Raw genomic sequence first — 21,015 nt, 5'->3', positions numbered from 1 at the left:
GAGACCCTGGTCTCAGAGCTGCCCAGTCTACTGGAACGGAGGACAACATATGCTTCCCCCAGCGGAAGTGCACAGTCAAATTCAGTCCCACTCGAATTCCAGTGTTTGTTTCACAGGTGCGGTTTCAGTGCATGGCAGTGACTCGGCCAATCTCAAGAGTCCCACAAACGTGACAGTGTTGTTGCTCATTGGGATATGCAGAGGGAGCTTGCAAAGCGTGGAATATCTTGTTCCACCATCAAAAACTGTTGTCCATCAATCGTCACCTGAATGCCAAGACCTGCCGGTCCTTGAATGCTGAGGCTCCGCGGGCACCCCTATCGTGGAATGGGGTCCCAATCGGGTTGAGGCGTCAACTGTGCATTTGGAAGCCATAGAAGCGTGCTAGTGGAGCTCTTCGTGACAGGCATGGCGCTGGACCACAGGATGGTACATTTCAGGGAGTGGGGTATCACAGCGGGGTGTGTCCTATTCTTCCGCTTTAGTGCAGAACAGACTGCAGTTTTCACAAAGGAAATCCATTCCACGCTACTTTAAAAAAAAACGACGCCATCTTTCATTCGTCTCGTCGAACAAATAGAAGCACACGAGTTATCGCCAAGTAGAGATCAAGTGCGGATTTGTTGGGATTGGCGTTTGAAAATGTGTGCTCGAACGACACCCAAGTACAAAGAGGAACTTTCTGGAATAAAAGAAGAGACCGAGCAACATCTTCAACTGCTGGGCGAAATTTGCAAGCAGCCTCGTGTTGTGCTACACCAGTGATTCGGCGCGCGGTGCGATGCTGGGGGGGGCGCGTGGGACCCTGGGGAACATGCTTTTTTGCATGGTTTTGGGACCGAAAAAGGCGATCTCAGACAACGCGAGTTTGAGCTCGTCTAAGCTGTTTTTGCCCCGAGTTCACGCAGTACTGGTTTAAAAAAAAAAAAAAACGTGTCGCCCTGTCACGCAGTACTGATTAACAAAAAAAAAAAGCGTCGCCCCGTCGCTCGTTGACCCGGAAGTGATTTCTTTCGCCGCTCCTTAAATGCCCCGCGCCAAGCTATCTTGCGCCGCAGCAGAGCGAGCAAGGAAGCGCTAAGCGCGCTAATCGCTAAAATGAATTGCTTCGATGGACGCTCGACTTTTAAAAGAAGTCTGACTTGAACTGCGTTCGGGCGGAGAGCCAGCAGCTATGAACAGAAATGTTGTATTGCAACCATTACGTATCCGAACAAAATAAGACGATGGCTACGTGAGCAATTTAGCAGACGATCTCAGGCTGGAACACGGAAATGGCTGACGTCATCACAACGAAGCGTTTCAACGTCAATCAGATTGTGAACATAAAAAAAAAATGTATAGTCAACATATTAAAACTGTTGCTTTGTTATTTATATAGAATTTTTGTTTGAAATCCCCCTGGCTCTTTTTGTCTTTTCTATATTCTGTACGTATTAATAACTGTTTGGTTTGTTCATGTTAATAAAGTAAAAAAAACTAAACAAAAACGTGTAGTAAATATTTATCATCCCATCAATATTCGCACCACAGAGTGCTGAGTTTCGAGATCCTCACAATAGTCGTTCTCAAAATGATAGATTTTTTTTTTTAATTTATCTTTGTTAAGCGATATTTTATTGACAATCCAACATTAATATACAAAGAACATGTACATTAGTACAAAATAAAAAACTGGAGTGGGGGGCGCAAATTTATTTTCTTCTTGGTAGGGGGGAGGCGTGACAGGAAATAATTGAGAACCACTGAACTAATATAACCCCGTTTTCCTCAACCAATGAGTCAGTATTCTTTGAAGTGGAATATCCGCAGACTAAAAATTTCTAATTTAATTTAAATCAATTTACTGTAAATCTAAAGTCCCCTCATAACATGATAATTCATCACATTCCTGTCATTTCCATCTCAAAATGTCGTTCCATTAATTGAATTACCGTAGTACATCCGTCGCCAAACTGAAGTATGGAACATCAGATAGGTTTTTTTCGTTTTGCATGACCTTTAACCTTGCATGTTCTTTTTCAACAAAATTGTATCTCTTATCAGTTTCCCTGTTTCATGAGTTCCTGCCGGGGGCAAAAAGGAGGAGTTCAGAGAGGAATTTCACCCTCAGGGGCAATCCCAAACTTTTGTTTCCAGGACATTGTAACACTCTGGGCTGGTTTATTGTTCTTCTTATTGCAATTTTACTGCATTCAGTCTTCCTCGAGACTGAATACGTTCTCGTGTTTGCCAAATAGTTAATCCTAGTTTCTCACTTTAGCTTTTCACAGTCAAGATATGAACTTTTTAACTGCACAATCACTTCATTGAGGTCTAATTATCAATTGTTTACCATAGTCAGACTTTTGCCGTCAAAGAGACCTGTTCCTTCACCGTACGTTAACGTTTTTAATCACTCAGGGCGTTTCCGTGTTGACAAATCAGATTCCACGGAACATGCATTCATTCTTTTATGATCTTAGATTTCTCTATTTAAATGGTGACAAAATTATAATTATTTTTAACAGAATTTAATAAAAACGTCCACAAGCATAGGATGGATGTTTGGTTGGTGTTAGATGAACGGATATTCGGAGACTTAATTTTTTAGACAAACATCGATTATGAATGAACATGTCCTTTCAATGTATTTAACTTTGCCACGTCTTACCTTCACCCTCACTGTTCATAACAAAAAATATTTTCTTGTCAAATAAATATGCTTATATAAACTCAAGAAATTCCAAGTTTTGTTTTGAATTAAGTCACAAAATTATACATGCATGGTTTGACACATGTTGTTTATATGTAGTGTTGGGGCCGCAACTAATGATTGCCCGTTTGTCCTTTACAAAAATAGTTTATAATTTAATTGTTACCAATTATTTGATTAATCAGTTGTTGGAATTCATTCATAGTCATGTTGACCCTTGCCCTTGGAAACATATTTTGAGTGATCAGTGGATGATTGCCCAACAGGTGTCACATACTTAATATTTAAAGTAGACCCAGCATGACACAAAATGGTGTGCTTGATCTACTTACTAAATGTAAGGTAACTTTTTGCATCACATTTTTATGTAGATTGTGCAAGGATTGTTTTGTAAAGGCTACTTCATTTCTTGTGTGGAAGAAATTAGATTTGCAAGTAAAATCCACTTAACTTTGCAAGTCAGGTTAGTTTTACTTTCGCAAGTAAAGTCTACTTAACTTTGCAAGCAAGTTAACTTGAATAGTTACGTTGCATTTACTGAAGTAATGTAGTTAACAAACTTGCAGAATTAAGTTGACTTCACTTGCAAAATTTAAACTAACTTTACATGTAAAATTAAGTAGACTTTACAAAACCGCTTTCTTATGCACAAGAAATTAAGTAGATGAAACAAGCACTGTCCTTGCTTTATAAACATAAATGTGTGATGCAAAAGGTTACCTTACATTTTCTAAGTAGATCAGCCAGCCCCAAAATTTTTATCAGTGTGGATATAAAAATACACTACATATACCCAAGATGGCGGCGCGCATGGACGCAGCGGCTAACAGCTCCCCCTCACAGTGCTCCTTTTTACTTTTTATTAGTGTTTGCTTGCTCTTATTGGCATCAACTGAGGCACAACATCGATATACCCGCCAGGACATCGTGAACATTGGATATCGATGCGAAATAACCATCACAGAGGAATTTTGCTATGATCGCAAAATTCCGAACGAACTGGCGAGGCTGCCCGGCTCACTGTGGCTGGTCATCGGGGCCGGGAGGCGGCGCAGGCGACGCAGAGAGAGGAAGCAGAAGCGAGGCTGCAGGTCCGGTGTCTTGCAACGGCTGCGACGGCAGCCCCATAGGCAGCCACTACCGAGTCTGCACCTCACCAACGCCAGATCCGTGGTCCACAAAATCGACGACCTGGGATTACAAATCCTGGGAAACCGCTATGTGCGCGATAGCAGTGTGATCGTCGTCACGGAAACCTGGCTGCACGCAGACGTCCCCGACTATAGCATCCAGCTGGCCGGGCGCTCGCTACATCGCGCGGATCGGACGAGGGACACCGGTAAGAGGAGGGGCGGGGGGCTCTGTGTTTACGTGCATGAGAACTGGTGCGGCGATAGCACGATCGTCGAGAAGCACTCTTCCCCCGACATCGAGTTCATGTCCGTGAAATGCCGGCCTTATTTTCTCCCGAGGGAGCTAACGGTAGTGATTGTCACAGCTGTTTACATCCCTCCCGACGCTAGCACTAGCACGGCGCTCTCGCTACTCGCGTGCGTCATCAATAAACATCAGCGGGCCCACCCTGATGGCGTTCACGTAGTAGCGGGAGACTTTAATAAGGCCAATTTAAAGACTGTACTCCCAGAGTTTCACCAGCATGTCAAGTGCCCAACGAGGGGAGACAACACTCTCGACCATGTGTACTCGAACATCAAGCACGCATACAGAGCCCTCCCACTCGCCCCTCTCGGCCAGTCAGACCACCTGTCCTTGCAGCTCGCACCTGCGTACACCCCTCTCAGGCGCAGATTCAGGCCTACCACAAAGACTGTGAAAACCTGGCGTGACGACGCCATGAGTGAATTACAGGACTGCTTTCATGACACAAACTGGGACCTCTTTGATCATCAGGACCTTACACGCATTGTGTACTGGACTACATCAAGTTCTGCATGGAAACTGTGTCCCAACATAAGACTATACGGACCTTCCCAAATGCGAAGCCCTGGATGTCCAGCAGGGTTCGCGCTCTCCTCAAGGCCAGTGACGCTGCCTTCAGGTCAGGCGACAAAGCCCAGTACAGGGTGGCTCGTGCTGACCTGAGCAAAGGCATAAAGCTAGCCAAGGCAACCTACAAGGGGAGGCTGCAGGCCCACCTTGCCAGTAACAGACCACGGGAGGTGTGGCAGGGTCTACGGAGCATCACCAACTTCCGTGGCAGCAGCACGACCTATGTAGACCCGAGTGCATCGCTGGCAGAGGAGCTTAACTACTTCTTCGCTCGCTTTGACTCGCCCCAACCGTCACATCCCCACACTTCATGATCCAACTCCCCCCCACTCATCGTAGAGGAACACGATGTGAGGCGCGCGCTCCTGGCGGTTAACCCCAGAAAGCTACTGGACACGACGGAATACCAGGCAAGGTCCTCAGAGCATGTGCCCACCAACTGTCACATGTTTTCTGCAGGATCTTCAACCGCTCCCTGGCTCAGGCAGTCATCCCCTCCTGCTTGAAAACTTCCACCATTATTCCTGTCCCCAAAAAGTCACCAGCCGTCCACCTGAATGACTACCGTCCTGTTGCTCTCACACCAGTCATTATGAAGTGCTTCGAGAGGCTGGTTCTCCAGCACATCAGGGACTGCCTTCCTCCCACTCTGGACCCCTACCAGTTTGCATACCGGGCTAACAGATCCACTGAGGACGCCATCGACACTGCTCTGCATGTTGTACTGGGCCACCTGGAACAACAGCGGAGCTATGCAAGGATGCTCTTTGTGGACTACAGCTCGGCATTCAACACGATCATCCCAGACATCCTCGTCACCAAACTGGACACTCTCGGCCTCCCTGCCCTCACACGCATCTGGATTAAGGACTTTCTGACCAACAGACCCCAGACTGTGTTGCTCGGCCCCTACACGTCCTCCACCCTCATGCTGAGCACCGGTTCCCCCCAAGGATGCGTGCTGAGCCCTCTCCTGTACGCCCTCTACACCTACGACTGCAGCCCGGCCCACGGCAACAACACCATCGTCAAGTTTGCTGACGACACGACAGTGGTCGGTCTGATCTCGGAAGGTGACGAGACAGCCTACAGAGAGGAGGTAAAGAGACTGACAACTTGGTGCAAGGACAACAGACTGCACCTTAACTCTGCTAAAACAAAGGAGATTGTCGTCGACTTCAGGAGGAACAAGACGCTGCCGCCCCCCCTCTGCATCGAAGGCGTGTGTGTGGAGAGGGTCCACACGTTAAAGTTCCTGGGAGTACAGATCTCCGATGACCTTTCTTGGAGTCACAACACCACAGCAGTGGTAAAGAAGGTCCGCCAACGTCTGCACTTCCTGAGAGTCCTCAGGAAATTCAACCTGGACAGGAAGCTGCTGCTGGCCTTCTACCAATCGTCCATCGAGAGCCTGCTGACGTACTGTGTCTCCACCTGGTACAGCGGCTGCACGGAGGCGGACAGAGTGAGGCTCCAGAGGACAGTCAAAACAGCGCAAAGGATTATTGGCTGCCCTCTCCCCTCGCTGTCGGACATCTACACCGCCCGGTGCCTCAGAAGGGCTCTCAACATCGTCAAAGACAATACCCACCCAAACTCACACCTGTTCGACCTGTTGCCCTCTGGCAGGCGCTACAGATGCATCAAATCAAGGACCAATAGACTGAGAAACAGTTTCTTTCCGAGAGCCATCTCCATACTGAACTCTCACACACACACGAGACCACCCTAACCTTGCAAAACAGCATTGTGATGTGTTTCTATATGCCCTATTCAGTACTGAATTCCATTGCACTGTCTTATTTATTTATCTAATTTATATATTTGTCTGTATTATTGTTGTATTGCACTGGAGAGGGGAGCCCTCTAATCTCGTTGCACACTTGAGTACAATGACAATAAAGGGATTTCTATTCTATTCTATTCTAAATGCAAAAAGAAATACTTGTAAACATATTTCACTTGAAGGATTCCTATTTTATCAATGACATAATGTTGCAATGGCCCCCAGTGGTCTGCATCATTATGTTAGGGTCCCACAACAGGTGTTCCATCAGACGCACACAATAGCCTGTGTGTGCTAACTTCAGTTCGCTTCCAGAAACATCTGTGACTATGTCCGGAATGAAATCGGGCAACAGCCGCAACATGCTTCCTTTTTAGATGCTCGTTTATCACTGTTGTGCGGCTAACGGGAGGCTTACATCGTAGGACGTAATTTTGTGAAATGTCCCCATGGTCCGGTCCAAGTTGGGGTCGCACGCATTGCTCCGTGTGCGGCAGGCACAAGTCAAGGTAGCACGGTAAAAACAATATAAGACAAAGTCGCCGCCTGAACTTTGACTTGACCAAACCAAATTTGTCCTTTTGTGTCCTGCAGACGTCAGTGGATATGATCTCCGTTCCGTGAAAGAGGAGCCAGACTTGACTCACATCAAAAAGGAGGAGGAGGAGGAGGAGATCAACAAGTCTCCAGTGAACGTTGTCCCTATAAAGACTGAAAATGAAAACAAGGATGAGAGTGAGGACAACAGAGGGGCGGAGCCTACAAGCAGCAGTTCAAGTCATCACGTGACAACAGAAGTTGATGAAGACCCCTGGGGGCCATCACAAGCACATAATGAGAACACATTATCAGACGCTCATGTCGATGATGATGATACTAATGATGATGATGGGCAAGCCAAAGGTGAAAGGGCATGTCACACTGACTCATTAACTTCAAAGCGGTCTTTAAAAGGACACAGAAAAACACACAGTGGTGAAAAACCTTTTTCTTGTTCATTTTGTGGGAAATGCTTCTCTCGAAAGTCTCATTTAGTAAGGCACACAAGAACACACAGTGGTGAAAAACCTTTTTCTTGCTCAGTTTGTGGTAAAAGCTTCTCTCAAAATTCAAGTTTAACATATCACATAAGAACACACAGTGGAGAAAACCCTTTTTCCTGCTCAGTTTGTGGCAAAAGCTTCTCTGGAAAGTTTTATTTAACAATCCACACAAGAACGCACAGCGGAGAAAAACCTTTTTCTTGCTCAGTTTGTGGAAAATGCTTCTCTCAAAAGGCAACTTTAACAGAACACGCAAGAACACACACTGGAGAAAAACCTTTTACTTGCTCAGTTTGTGGTAAAAGCTTCTCTCAAAATTCAAGTTTAACAATCCACACAAGAACGCACAGTGGAGAAAAACCTTTTTCCTGCTCAGTGTGTGGTAGACGCTTCTCTGAAAAGTCAAGTATAACTTGTCACACAAGAACACACAGTGGAGAAAACCCTTTTTCCTGCTCAGTTTGTGGTAAAAGCTTCTCCAATAATTCTCATTTCACAAGGCACACAAGAATACACAGTGGAGAAAAACCTTTTTCCTGCTCAGTTTGTGCCAAGAGGTTCTCTCGAAAGTCGCATTTACGACGCCACACAAGAACACACAGAGGAGACCAGCCATTCAGTTGCAGCGTTTGTGCTAAAAAATTCTTTTCTAAAGAGGGTGCTGAGAGACACAATTGTGCTGGTGAGAATTGCAGCGATCCTTGAAGCTTAAAAAAAAGACAACAAAAAACTCAAGGAACTGACTCTTTGTGGTAAGATGTAAATATGATTTTGGATAAAATATGATGAATTTAATTTTGAAAAGCTTTTTTTATTGACATTAAGCCAATGTGATCCGTGCCAGAAGAACCATTGTGTCTGAGTGATGATGATATTTTTTGTGTGTTAACATCAAACATGTAAATAAAATTAATTGCCTGTGCCTGGAACAAATATTTGTGAACATTTTGCTTTTCAGTTGTCTTTTTAAACGTACTTAATGGAAAAGGTGTGAGAAGAAACGGTGCTTATGGAATCAGTGCCTTCCACAATCATCAATAAAATGACTTGTTCCACTTGCTCAACTGGCCTTCAATAGGCCGTGAAAAGGTGAAAAACTGAACTAGAAGTTGAACTATAAAAAGAACAAGAAAGAGAAATGCAAATAGTCTCAGTTTCTCTCAAAGGTTTTGGAATGTCAGGAGTTGGCAACTTGATGGCGACTGGAGTCAGCGCTGGTTTTCTCGCTGTGTTTGGCTGGCTCATATATGTATGGTCCATTGAACAAAACTCAAACTCTTCAAATATCCCCTCACATACATTTAATAATTACGGTTTCTGAATAAATTTCTGACTGCCCAAATACACTTTCTAGGTTGAGCTCTATCAATTGTTTGGGGTTTGTTGCGAAGCAGAATCTCACTTCGGAAAAAAACTATAATTTTGTCAAATATACCAAATATTTTTGTTCATGCTTTATTATATTTTTTATACATTGGATTATTTATATAGTGAAATAGGTAAATATTAAAATGTAAAATTGGAAATCACATACAGACTTAATTCAATTAATAACAAATATAGAAACATTTTATAAATATTGAACTCATTGAGAAGAATCCTGATCTTGAAATAAATCTTGAATTATAAAAAATACAAAAAAATTAATTCAATAACCCGACCCTGGATGAGCGGCAGAAAATGGCTGGATGGATGGAATAATTTAAATTGCATACATATTCAAATGAACAAATATGTTAAGAAATATTCAAGTGTGAAATAAAAAGGTTTAATTTAATATTGATATAATTTTGCATATTAAAATAATTGAATAAATATTGTAGTATTGTATAAGCAAGCTTAAATATACATTGAAATAAATAAAAACAAAAGTTGTGTATTTTTAAATGGCCTAATATAGATATGGGAAGTAATTCTCTTTATGAAACTATGAAGGGATTTGAGCTCACAGAAGTGACCAGTCTTGGTGCTGAAGTTCCGATGTAACCAGAAACTGCCCTGAGAGAAAATAGGCCTGAGCATTGTTTATGGTGGGGGCAATTCTCTCGCCAGGTCAGTGACCTTCCAGGGTATGAGAGTAATTTAAGGTGGTCACGAGTAGACTGGTCGTATCAACGGGGAGACGCATCTGCTCTCCCTCTGGGGGACTTTTGGAGGAAAATCCAGAAGATTAGCGTGATGGGAATGCATATGTAACAAAGGAAAATTAGATATTCATGTCCAATTTGGGCATTCCCTATAAGAAGGGAATGTCTGAGAGGGGGCTCGCACGTTTTTGGGGAGACTTCTTTTGACATCAGCATGTGACGAGAATAAAATCTTTTTTGAACCAGTTCTTTTCCATCACCAATCCAGCCTTGCTCGGCTGCCTGTCCGGAAGGCAGCAAGGACCCACACTTCAAAGGCAAAATATACTACATATTGAAAGAAAAATAATACTCAAATATTGAAATAAGTATAGAATTGAATGAATAAACAACAAAGAAATAAATACCTCCTGGAAAATATCATTATTTTCAACATTTGTCAACATTTTTCTTTCTTGCACATTCTTAAACAATCGTAAATTTTTTTTACTTTTTCTTAAGTTACTTCAGTGCATTTCACACCTGTGCCTTCAGTGAAGTCCTACTTGAATGAATCCACATCAAAATACCATCATTTATGACACCACGGCTGGACAAATAATATCCAGAAAAACACTTACACACTGAAGGAGTCTATTACTATTGATTACTGGCATTATTTTAAACACATGCGGGACAGAATGTCGATTATTAAAGTTAGCAGGTTCATATTTACTGAACATTTTCAACATTGATGAAACAAAAAGCAATTATCAAATGAAACTAGAAGCACAAGTCACAAGAATGACTGGGATTGTAGGCCTGATGTTTACTGATTATATTATTCTTCAATGCTAAATTTATAGTACTTAGTTGAAATGTGTGAACTTTATTGAAATTCTCAGTAGTGAGAATAGATTTGCGCACATAGCATTTCCATGAGCTGCTCTCACATTCACAGCACTTGATGGACAAATACGACGAAGCACATTCTCCACATTGGCTGTAGAGATGCAAACATACCAAACTAGGCACTGGAGGACTCACACAGACGCTATCAAAAGAAAAACACATTCCGAAAGACATAACAACTGGAGATCGGAGCACATGCACATACGCATGCACACACACATACACTTGCACATACACACGCACACATGCACACCGACAAGATTACAGAAGAATGCCAGCGGAAAGAGAGACGGAGGGACGGCCCGCCGGAGAAGGCCAACCTTGGCCTGCCAGTCTACGGGACCATATGCTATATGACTTAGTTTAAATGTAAGACCTCAAAATTGCACACATAGGCCGTGTCCAAATTAACAGGCTGCGACCTCCGAAGGCTGCTTTTTCGGCCGCATGACGTCACTTTCGGCGCGACACGACCGCGCGTGGTGTCCAAATTCACGGCTGTCACGTGCGACCTTCGAATCCAGCCTTGGAATTGGTCTTCGTTTCCATGGAGCCAAGGCCGCTTGGCGCAACATTTACGTTACGCCCCCATGTACTTTGCTCCTCTGTTCGACGCAGGCGATAAGTATTTGCGGTGGATTTATAAACGGCTTGGATAATCAATGGATAATCAGCGACGAGCGCCAGACCGAAGGCATCGGCTTAGCAAAACATTTGTATTATTTCATTTTAAACGATGGAACCCGAACTTTTCTTCATTTTATTTCACTTTTTAGTTTATTTCCATTTTGTTCTTGAGGAGAGGAGGATCACGCTTTCCCATCGCAGAGTTGTCCTTTATCGAAGGAATGAAGTAAGTTCTAAATCCGTCTATCAGCATTTTCACACTATTACCAACATTGACAGGTCAATAGGGTTATAACGTGATTGTTACAGATGAACTAAAAACATCAGTGGTGCAACTTCAGTAGTACATGTGTTCACTTCATAATAGAACAAATATCGAATGGAAATGATAGAATTATATACATTCTGAAAGAGTTTTTATGAATTTAGATACTTGTGACGGCTTAATTGTCCCCGTGATTAGTTTGTAACCAAACACATACTTTTACATATGGCAAAACACCAGAATACCACTAGAGAGTTTAGGGCCAGAGTTATTAAAATTAAGTTGGTGATACTGTAGGAATGATGAAAGCAAACGAAACAAGTACAATAATTAATGTGTTCATGTTTTTTTTTTTTATTCAAAACATTAACAGCCAAGAAGTCCATACTGCAGGATAAACCTGGGTGTGCCAGCGTTGGATCGTTTTTTCAATGGAGAGGATCTCCAAACAGACTTTCGCCTGAGCAGGGACTCTTTCAGAGTGTTGCTGAACCTCCTGGACCAAGACCGACGACATGGATGGGGTGTCGAGATAGAGGTCCTTGTCTTTCTCTTCTGGCTGGCGAGTGGGGCATCATATCGGGTGGTGGCACGAGCATTTGGGATGCCGCGGTCCACCGTCCACTACATCATCCACCGGGTCACTGGGGAAGTGGTGGCTCTTCGCCACAGAGTCATCCACTTCCCCAACACTGCAGGAGACCTTCAGGCAGTGACCCAGGCATTTGCAAGAGCTGCTGGAGCAATAGATGGTTGTCATGTCCGAATCAAGCCTCCAAGTGGCCCTGATGGTCATGACTACAAGAACCGCAAGCTTTTCAGCAGCATAATCATGCAAGCTGTGTGTGACCATCAGGGTCGCTTTCTGGACATATTCTTGGGTTGGCCTGGATCAGTCCACGACTCCAGGGTCCTCCGGCACAGCCCTCTTTACCAAAGAGGGCTGTATCCTCCTCCAGGGCACTTCATCTTGGCAGATGAAGGGTATCCGTGCCTCCAGCGACCACTCCCCGTCATCACTCCTTACAAGCGGCCGGTGCAGGGCGTGGGGGCCCGGCGCTTCAACGTTCATCATTCCAAGGCACGCTCAATAATTGACAGCACAATTATTGAGCACAGCCACACAAACATGGCAAAATATCAGAAGATGGAAAAATAGATTCAAATACAATGTAATGAATGGTTAATAAATCTATCCCATCTTTTGTAGTGACATTCACTTTGGAATGATGAAGGTGAGATTCCGGGCCATCTTTTTCCACGCCCTGGAGGTGCACCACACCTTTGCACCACATGTAAGTAAATAAAAAAAAAATGTATAATTGATACTTATACTTTCAATATGTTGCTCTTTATTCAGGATCAAATCATGTCCTGTTCAGTGCAATAACTATCAAATATAGCTAATATAGAGCATTTCCTTTTTATTTCTTTTAGGTCATCGCTGCCTGTGCCGTCCTCCACAACATCTGCCTTGGGGTGGGAGACCTCATGGCCTCGGAGGACGAAGGGGAAGAGGAGGCTGCTGTGGAAGAGGTGGCTGACACAGTCGCTGGAGTGCAGTGGAGGGACCACCTGTCTGCTCAGGTGTCTGCCCTGGAGGAGGTACCAGAGGACCACGAGTATATTTAGGTATTTAAATACTTTTAACTGCACAATGGTATTTGAGCAATCATCCCATCAAATATGCCACAAAATAATCTTTAACTGAATCATCAAACAGCACAGCCACACAAACATGGCAAAATATCAGAAGATGGAAAAATAGATTCATATACAATGTAATGAATGGTTAATAAATCTATCCCATCTTTTGTAGTGACATGGCAGCCATCTATTGCCCCAGCCACCCCTGCAAACCCCCACGTAATGGATGATGTAGTGGACATTGCAACTGGTATGATGCCCCACTTCAAGTCACGAGAGGAAGATCAGGACTCTTGCTCGTGCCCCATCCATGTCATGGGTCTTGGAACAAAGGTTCCATCCATGCTCCAAATGAGTCCCTGCTCAGGCGAGAATTGGCAAAACAGCACTGACACACTCAGGTTTATCCTGCAACAGTTATGAACTGGGGAATGCTTTTTATTTTCTGTGAATAGTTACTGTGAATTATAATGTACTTCATTTATGCCTTGTTTGTCCACCAGTTTTTCAATGAATTAAGTTTGTAAGCAAAACAGACATGGTGGAGTCTTCATATTATTGTAAAAGTTTTGGTCTTTCACAAACCTGGGCTTTTTCACTTTTGTCTGAAGAAGCTGATCTCAAGATGTGACTGGGATACGAACTAGTTCATCTGTTTTGAAAGTACCCCGGTTTTTGTTTACTCTTAAATGAATGTTATCTAAATTTCAGTCTTGAACACCAAGCATATTTCACTCATTTTTTATTTTGATCTATCAACTTTTCCATCAAACTGAAAAACCTTTCAAATGTCTCCCTCCTCTCAGTTGCCCTTCCCTCCTCTGCCAACCTCTGTCTCTCCAATTCCTGTCTCCGCATTGCTAAATCACGTCTGTATAGTTCAATCAATTCATCCTCTCTCCTTCGCTTTCTCCCTCTCAGTCGTTGCTCCGGCTGTTGGCCTCGCTCTTCTTCCTCTTCTACGACCACGACTTCTTCCTCCTCCGACCACGACTTCTTCCTCCTCCTCCTCCTCCTCTTGCGTCACCCTGGCCCGACTTGGCCCTGGGAGTTCTTCCGGGCTGGCCTGACTTGGCCCTGGTCTTTCCTCAGGGATGGAGGCAATTAGGACAGGGGGGGTGATGGACGGTCTCTGTCCGAGCACTCCATCCATAAGTTCGAACCAGGGCCAAGTATCGGCAGTAGCTCTCCCTGCCACTCTTCGCCAGTGCCTGGGTTTTTGCAATCCTTTATATGAAAAGAAGCAAAAAGATAAAACAATTATATCTTCATTTTCACACACAAGAAAAAGAAATGTGGACTTCCATACTTTATACTTCATTTTTAAATTATCCCATTTTTTTTTGCCTGCAGGGGCGTCACTTTGCCCTGCAGCTCAAGTTTTTCCACGATGGTCCTGTATTAAATAAATAAAAATGCATGCAAAAATAAAGGATGAAAAAAAGGGTAAAAAGATGCAAACATTAGTCAGAAATCCTGGTGTTATGGGTAACATGCAGATTTATGCACTTCAGTACATTAGTTCATGACCGTTTCAGTGCGTTTTATCATGTTACTGTGGAGGGTGATTCATCTATTATTCATGAATATCAGTAATTGGGGAGCACATTGCAGGAGGTACATGGAATTTATACAGGGCACATTCTGTGCTAGGATAAATAAACAGCTGCGTGTTAGCGCAAATCTAATTCAAACACAAATGGCTGATGAATGGAAACTAAAATTGCTATAGTGGGTCTCGCCATTCTTATGCGTTTTCCTTTTGATATTTTGAGTTTAAATGGATGTTAATAAGACAATAACCCGTCAAATATTTTTCCCGATAGTAATTGTATTTTTACCTCCATGCTGTGGCTGCGGAGAACTTGGCCCCCGTAAAGAGGCTGTCGTACTCCCCGCGCAGCTTGATCAGCCGCGCGGTCATCTCCTTGCTCCCTAAAACATAAGGAAAAGATTAAATAAAATAATGCTAACATGCAGAAATAAGACAATTCAAATGTTTCAGCCGTACCTCCTATGCAATAGTTCTTAGAGCTACATTAGTTATATTTGGCCGATTTCGCAACTAACAAAATTATCTTAAGCTGGAGCTAAATATCCAAACATTGCTGCCCAATATTTCTCATGAGTGATGTTTTAATATTGCATATAAAGAACTTATACTTACATCTGAAAGTGCACTCGGGTGAGGCGGAAGACTTGGCTTCGGTAGTTTGCATCTTGCGAGTGTAGAACGGCGTAGAAGAAGAGCGAGGCTTTTAAGGCTGCGAAGGTTGCATGCTCGTAGCCTTCACTCAGGGCCCGTTTCCATGGAGTTTCCACGGAAACGAGGACAGATTATAAAGCCAGTACTCGGAGGCCGCGTGAATTTGGACACCGGCGTAAGCGTCCTTGTCGCACCGGAAATGACGTCTTCTGTCCGCCATATTAGACATCGAAGGACGCAGCCTAGTTATTTGTACGTAGCTATCGAGCCTGTCCAAATTCACCACGGGTTATGCGGTCCATATAAGGCTACATGAGGAGGAGCCTTCTTAGGCTTCGAGGACCCAGCCTGGGAACTGGCCTTCGGAGGTCGCAGCCTGTTAATTTGGACACGGCCAGATTGTCAATAAAATATCCATAAACTAAGCTAAATTGATAATAAATATAATTTTGAGAACTATTATTGTGAGGATCTCGAAACTCGGTACTCTGTTTTGCAAATATTGATGAGATGATAAATATTTACTCATAGTTTTTTGTATCAACTTTATTGACATTTGCAAACCAAACACAGTTATTAATACGTACATAATATAGAAAAGACAAAAAGAAGAGCCAGGGGGATTTTAAACAAAAATTCTGTGTAAATAACATAAAGCAACAGCTTTAGTATGTTTACGATACGTTTTTTAAAAAAACAATTTTATTGTTACTATACGTTTTTTTTTAATGGTTACTGTAATGTTCCGTCTTCTATCTTAAGAAGTCACGCTGGTACAGTGATGCTGCAAGCTTGTGTCTCTTTATTTATTGACTTGCATTCTCGTCTATGTGCAGACACACGAGTTCGTCTGGTAACCAAAACACACATCAGGCAATACTGCCAACTAGTGACTAATGATATAACGGCTATCATTACATCTCCCTTTCAAACGTTAATCAATGCCTATGCCTTTTTTTTAATAAACATTTTTTATTTTATAATTATTATTATAATAATTTTGTTTTGTTCGCAATTATTTTCACTTCTTTTCAATATCTACCCATTTTTTTTCTGACAACAAGCAGCTCTACAACAATTTTAGCAACAATAACACAACATTAAACATTTTCAATCAGCCTGTCCGGTTGTCGTCTAACTCTTGTTGATCTTCGAAGAGGTTCAGTCATCCCAGAAGTTGCTGGTGGTTGAGGTCTGTGCTCCTTCGATGTATCCACCTGCTTTGCAGCCTCAGCCTTATCAGAAGATTTCTCACAGTCCTCGGGAACCTTCAGCAAACTCCTCCTGTTCCTCCTCACTCTTTGTCCATCCTTTGTTTCCACAATGTAAGATCTCGGTTCGGCTTCGCTGAGGACAGTCACTTTTTCTGTCCCAACAATTAGGTCCCTCAATCCTTACAGTGTCTTTCTCAGAAAGAGGTTCCAGATGTTTTGTAGCTCTGTCATATGCAATTTTCTGTTTGAGTTTGAGCATTCTCTTCTTTTCAATCCAAATGTTGTGGTCATGTCCTTGTGGTATTTGTGGAAGCGTGGTGCGAAGCTTACGGCACATGAGTAGGTCAGCAGGCGAAGCTCCCAACTCCAGAGGCGCAGCTCTGTAACTCAATAGGGCAAGGTAAGGATCAGATGCATCATCCTTGGCCTTCCTTAGCAGTCTCTTGATGATTTGCACTCCCTTCTCAGCCTGGCCATTTGCCTGTCGGTATAAAGGGCTTGAAGTGTTGATGTGAGCCTCAGCCTCCTCCGCCGTAACGCAGTCCTTGATGTCACTGTTATGGTGCGGCGCTCGGGATAACGCATCAGCAAGCACTATGTATTTTCCAGGCGTGTATATTAGCTCAAAATCATAGCGCTGCAATGTCATCATCATGCGTTGAATTCTGGGCGTCATGTCATTGAGATTTTTCTTCCTAATTGAAATCAGTGGCTTATGATCAGTCTCTGCTATGAACGTGGGCAGTCCATAAACTATACTAAATTTGCCAAATCCAAACACTAGACCCAGTGACTCCTTTTCGATCTGAGCAGAGCGTTTTTCAGTCTCTGACATTGACCTGGATGCATAGGCAACAGGTTGCCATGTGTTTCTCGCCTTTTGCAGCAGTACGGCACCTAGCCCATCTTTCGACGCATCCGTGGAAATTTTGGTTGGTTTTGATGGATCAAAGTAGGCAAGGACTGGCTCAGCTGTCACAGTTCTCTTTAGATCTTGCCATTCTTCGTCATGTTTTGTTGTCCACTCAGAGACTACGTTGTGATGCAGCAGCAAACTTAGGGACTTTGTTCTTGAAGAGAGGTTTGGAATGAACTTGCCCAGGAAATTTATCATCCCCATTGCTCGCAGAAGTCCTTTTTTTTTCGGTTGGAGCTGGCATGTCCAGTATTGCTTGCACTTTGGTTCTGTCTGGCACCACTCCATCTGCTGTGTCAATTCTGTAACTCCAAACAGACATTTCAGAAATCAGAAATCCCTTTATTGACATTGTACTCAAGTGTGCAACGAGATGAGAGATTTCTCTCGTTTTAGTTTAAGTCCATTCATTTTAACTCTTTGTAGCAGTTTCTCAAGTCTCTCATTGTGTTCTTGTTCTGTGTTCCCCCACACAACCAAATCATCAATGTATACACGGGTTCCTTCCAGACCTTCTATGATTGACTCCGTAGCTCTGTGAAAGATCTCAGGCGCAGACTTTATGCCAAATGGCAGTCTCAGAAAACAGAAACGCCCAAATGGTGTGTTGAAGGTGGTGTACCTGCTGCTTTCGGTGTCCAGCTTCAGCGGCCAAAATCCATGCGTTGCATCTAATTTGCTAAAGTACTTAGCACCTGCCATGTCACTCAGGATTTCTTCATGCTTGGGAATTTGATAATGTTCTCTTATCATGTTTTCATTCAGATCTTTGGGGTCGAGGCAAACACGTAACTCTGGGGAGTTTCTCTTTTTAACACACGTGATGGAATTTACCCAGTCGCTGGGTTCTTCCACTTTCTCTATGACTCCGATCGGTGTCATTCTGCTCAGTTCCTTTTTTAATCTCTCTTTGAGAGGGGCTGGAACTCTTCTTGGGGCATGTACTACAGGTTTAGCATCTTCCTTGAGCTGTATTTTGTAAGTGTAAGGTAGCGTACCTTGTCCTTTGAAGACAGAAAAGTATTTGTTCACTATACTCTTACTACCTTCACTCTGCAACACTTTGTTGTTCTTATTGACATCCTTGCTGGTGATTTGGTAAATTCTTTTTACCAATCCAAGATCTTCAGATGTCCTGTCTCCAAGGATTGACTCCAGTCCACTTGGCACAATTGTGAACGTTAATTTGTGTTGTCTTCCCTTTGCTGTCACTTTTAGCCTACAACATCCCTTTGTTTTTATTGACTGATTGTTGTAGGTTTTCAATTTCACGGCCTTGTCTGTGACTCTTTCCGGTTGTGGTTTCAAGTCTTTTTCATTAATTTTGTTTGCTTTTGCTCCTGTGTCAATTTTAGAAGCAAATAGTGTCCCATTGACAAGCAGTGGTGCAATCCATTTATCTTCTTTTACTGCATTAACAGCTTGCTCTGGGTCTCCTCCAGTTTGTTGTTGCACATCGCTTTCGTCATATGACACGATTTTGATGAAAAAAGTGTCACTTAGGTCATTACTATCATCTGTGTCTTCCTGCACGGTGTGCACTTTCTTCTTGGTGTTGCACATCTTAGCATAGTGATTTTGCTTTTTACACTTAGCACATGTTCTCCCAAATGCAGGACACCGTTTTGGCTCGTGCATTTCTCCACACTTTTTACAGCTGAATGGAGCTTGATCATTTTCATTGTTTTTGGTCTTTTTCTTGAATCGCAGTTTACCTTTGCTCGTCACTGCCTTCACGGACTCTGTTTTTTCATAAGATGGCGCTGCTTGGAAAGTTAGCACGTGCTGCTTTGCTAGCTCGTTAGGTTGGCAAGTCTTTATTGCATTTTCCAATGTTAGGTCCGCCTCCCTCAACAGCCTCTCTCTTAGTTTCTTTTCGTTCGTCCCGAACACAATCTGATCCCTTATCATTGAGTTTTTCAGATCACCAAAGTTACAAGACTTAGCTTTAATTTTGAGATCCGTGGGGAAATTGTCAAAGGACTCACCGGGCTGTTGGAGTCTTGAACGAAACACGTATCTCTCATAAGTTCCGTTTTTCTTAGCTAGACAGTGTTCATCCAATTTTTGTAGGACCTTTTCAAACTTGTCTTTATCTTCGGGTTCATTGAATACCTCGATGGCCTCGGCTCCGGCATTGGTTCGCAAAAGGGCTAGTTTTCTTTCGTCCGTTCTGTTTCCGACTCCCACGGCAGCAAGGGAGAGCTGGAATTGTTGCTTGAAAGCCGTACATAATTTCAACAGGAGGTTCTACTGTCAGACCCAAAGTGTATCCTCAACCTGAGCTTCATTCTGTCTTAACTGGGGCCGGTCTGTCATCACTACGAGCAGGTGTACAACGTGAAACTATTCCAACAATACAGAGTGACCAAGCTTCACCAACAACCTGATCGTTTGCTTACAGCACTGGAGAAGCAAAATGAAATTACATCTTCACTTTTCAAACAACAATCACTTTTGCTGTTACCCAAACGAGATTTGCAAATATTTGATGGAGATCCATTACAATACCTAAGTTTCATAAGAGCCTTTGAACACAACATCGAAGAAAGAACTCCTAATCACAAGAACTGTTTGCACTACCTCGAGCAATATACCAGAGGCCAGTCCCTGGATCTGGTCCGAAGCTGTCAACATCTGCCACCTTCTCGTGGATTCATTAAAGCGACGGCTTTGCTACAAGAGCATTTTGGAGATCCGTTTAAAGTAGCTTCTGCATACATGGACAAGGTACTTTCATGGCCTTTGATAAAGGGAGAAAATCTCAAGGCGATGCAGGCCTACAGTTTATTGCTTCGTGAATGCTGTAATTCAACGGGAGATTCTGTAGGTGACCTAAACGTGCCCACCAATATGCAAATTATGGTTAAAAAACTGCCTTACGAGCTTAGAGATAAGTGGAGAAGTGTGGTCTGCCATCTGCAAGAAACGTACCATCGCAGAGCCACATTTCATGACATTGTGGAGTTTGTGGAGAAGCAAGTTAAGATTGCAAGTGATCCTCTCTTTGGAGATATACAAGATTGCCTGCAACAGTAAAAAGAGAGTTTAATCCTGTGACATTTCGGACTGGTACGAAAGCTAAAGGGAGTAGCTTTGCCACTACAATAGCAAATGTGGAAAAGAAAATGGAGCCTGTAAATAAAATGGAGAAGAACTTACCTGTAAAGGCATGCTTGTTTTGTGGAGCTGGACATTCTTTGGATGTTTGCCTTCTATTGGATAAAAAGACGCAAGTTGAAAAGATGTCTTTTTTGAAGGAAAAAGGAATGTGCTTTGGTTGTTTGTGCATTGGGCACAGAAGCAGAGAATGCAAAGGACGTTTGGTGTGTAGAGTATGCAATAAGAAGCACCCTACCTTGTTGCAGATTTATTCCCAAACGAAGCAAATAAGTTCAACACAGGCCGATGTTGATTTAGAAAGTGTCAGAGACGGACGGTGCTGTGGTGTCAATTCAGTCCAGTGGCTTGACTGGGACCAGTAAACAGGACTATGTGTTATCAATACTACCCGTCCAGGTGAAATCCAAAAGAGGTAACAAAACTTTGTCTTCTGTTGGGTACAGAGGCGCGCAGAACAGTGTTGAGAGGGCTTTTGTACTAGATCTCCTGTGAGGAATAAATCGGC

General features: G+C 43.2%; 1 protein-coding gene across 1 annotated transcript in view; it reads left to right on the top strand.

The window, feature by feature from the left end:
* Positions 1–9,708, top strand: part of LOC148342405 (uncharacterized) — a 46,659-nt gene extending 36,951 nt beyond the window's left edge. Inside the window, exons 4-5 of the mRNA XM_088286190.1 lie at positions 7,517–8,077; positions 9,691–9,708. Coding sequence (XP_088142316.1) covers positions 7,517–8,077; positions 9,691–9,708 — 579 coding nt within the window. The remainder of the gene's footprint in view (positions 1–7,516; positions 8,078–9,690) is intronic.
* Positions 9,709–21,015: the final 11,307 nt, after the last annotated feature.

Source organism: Idiotropiscis lumnitzeri, chromosome 2 (genome assembly GCF_059441095.1).
Source record: "Idiotropiscis lumnitzeri isolate Australia: NSW breed Sydney's pygmy pipehorse chromosome 2, RoL_Ilum_1.0, whole genome shotgun sequence".
Taxonomy (NCBI): domain Eukaryota; kingdom Metazoa; phylum Chordata; class Actinopteri; order Syngnathiformes; family Syngnathidae; genus Idiotropiscis; species Idiotropiscis lumnitzeri.
The sequence above is the reverse complement of the archived record's forward strand: the minus strand, read 5'-3'. Positions and strand labels throughout refer to the sequence as shown.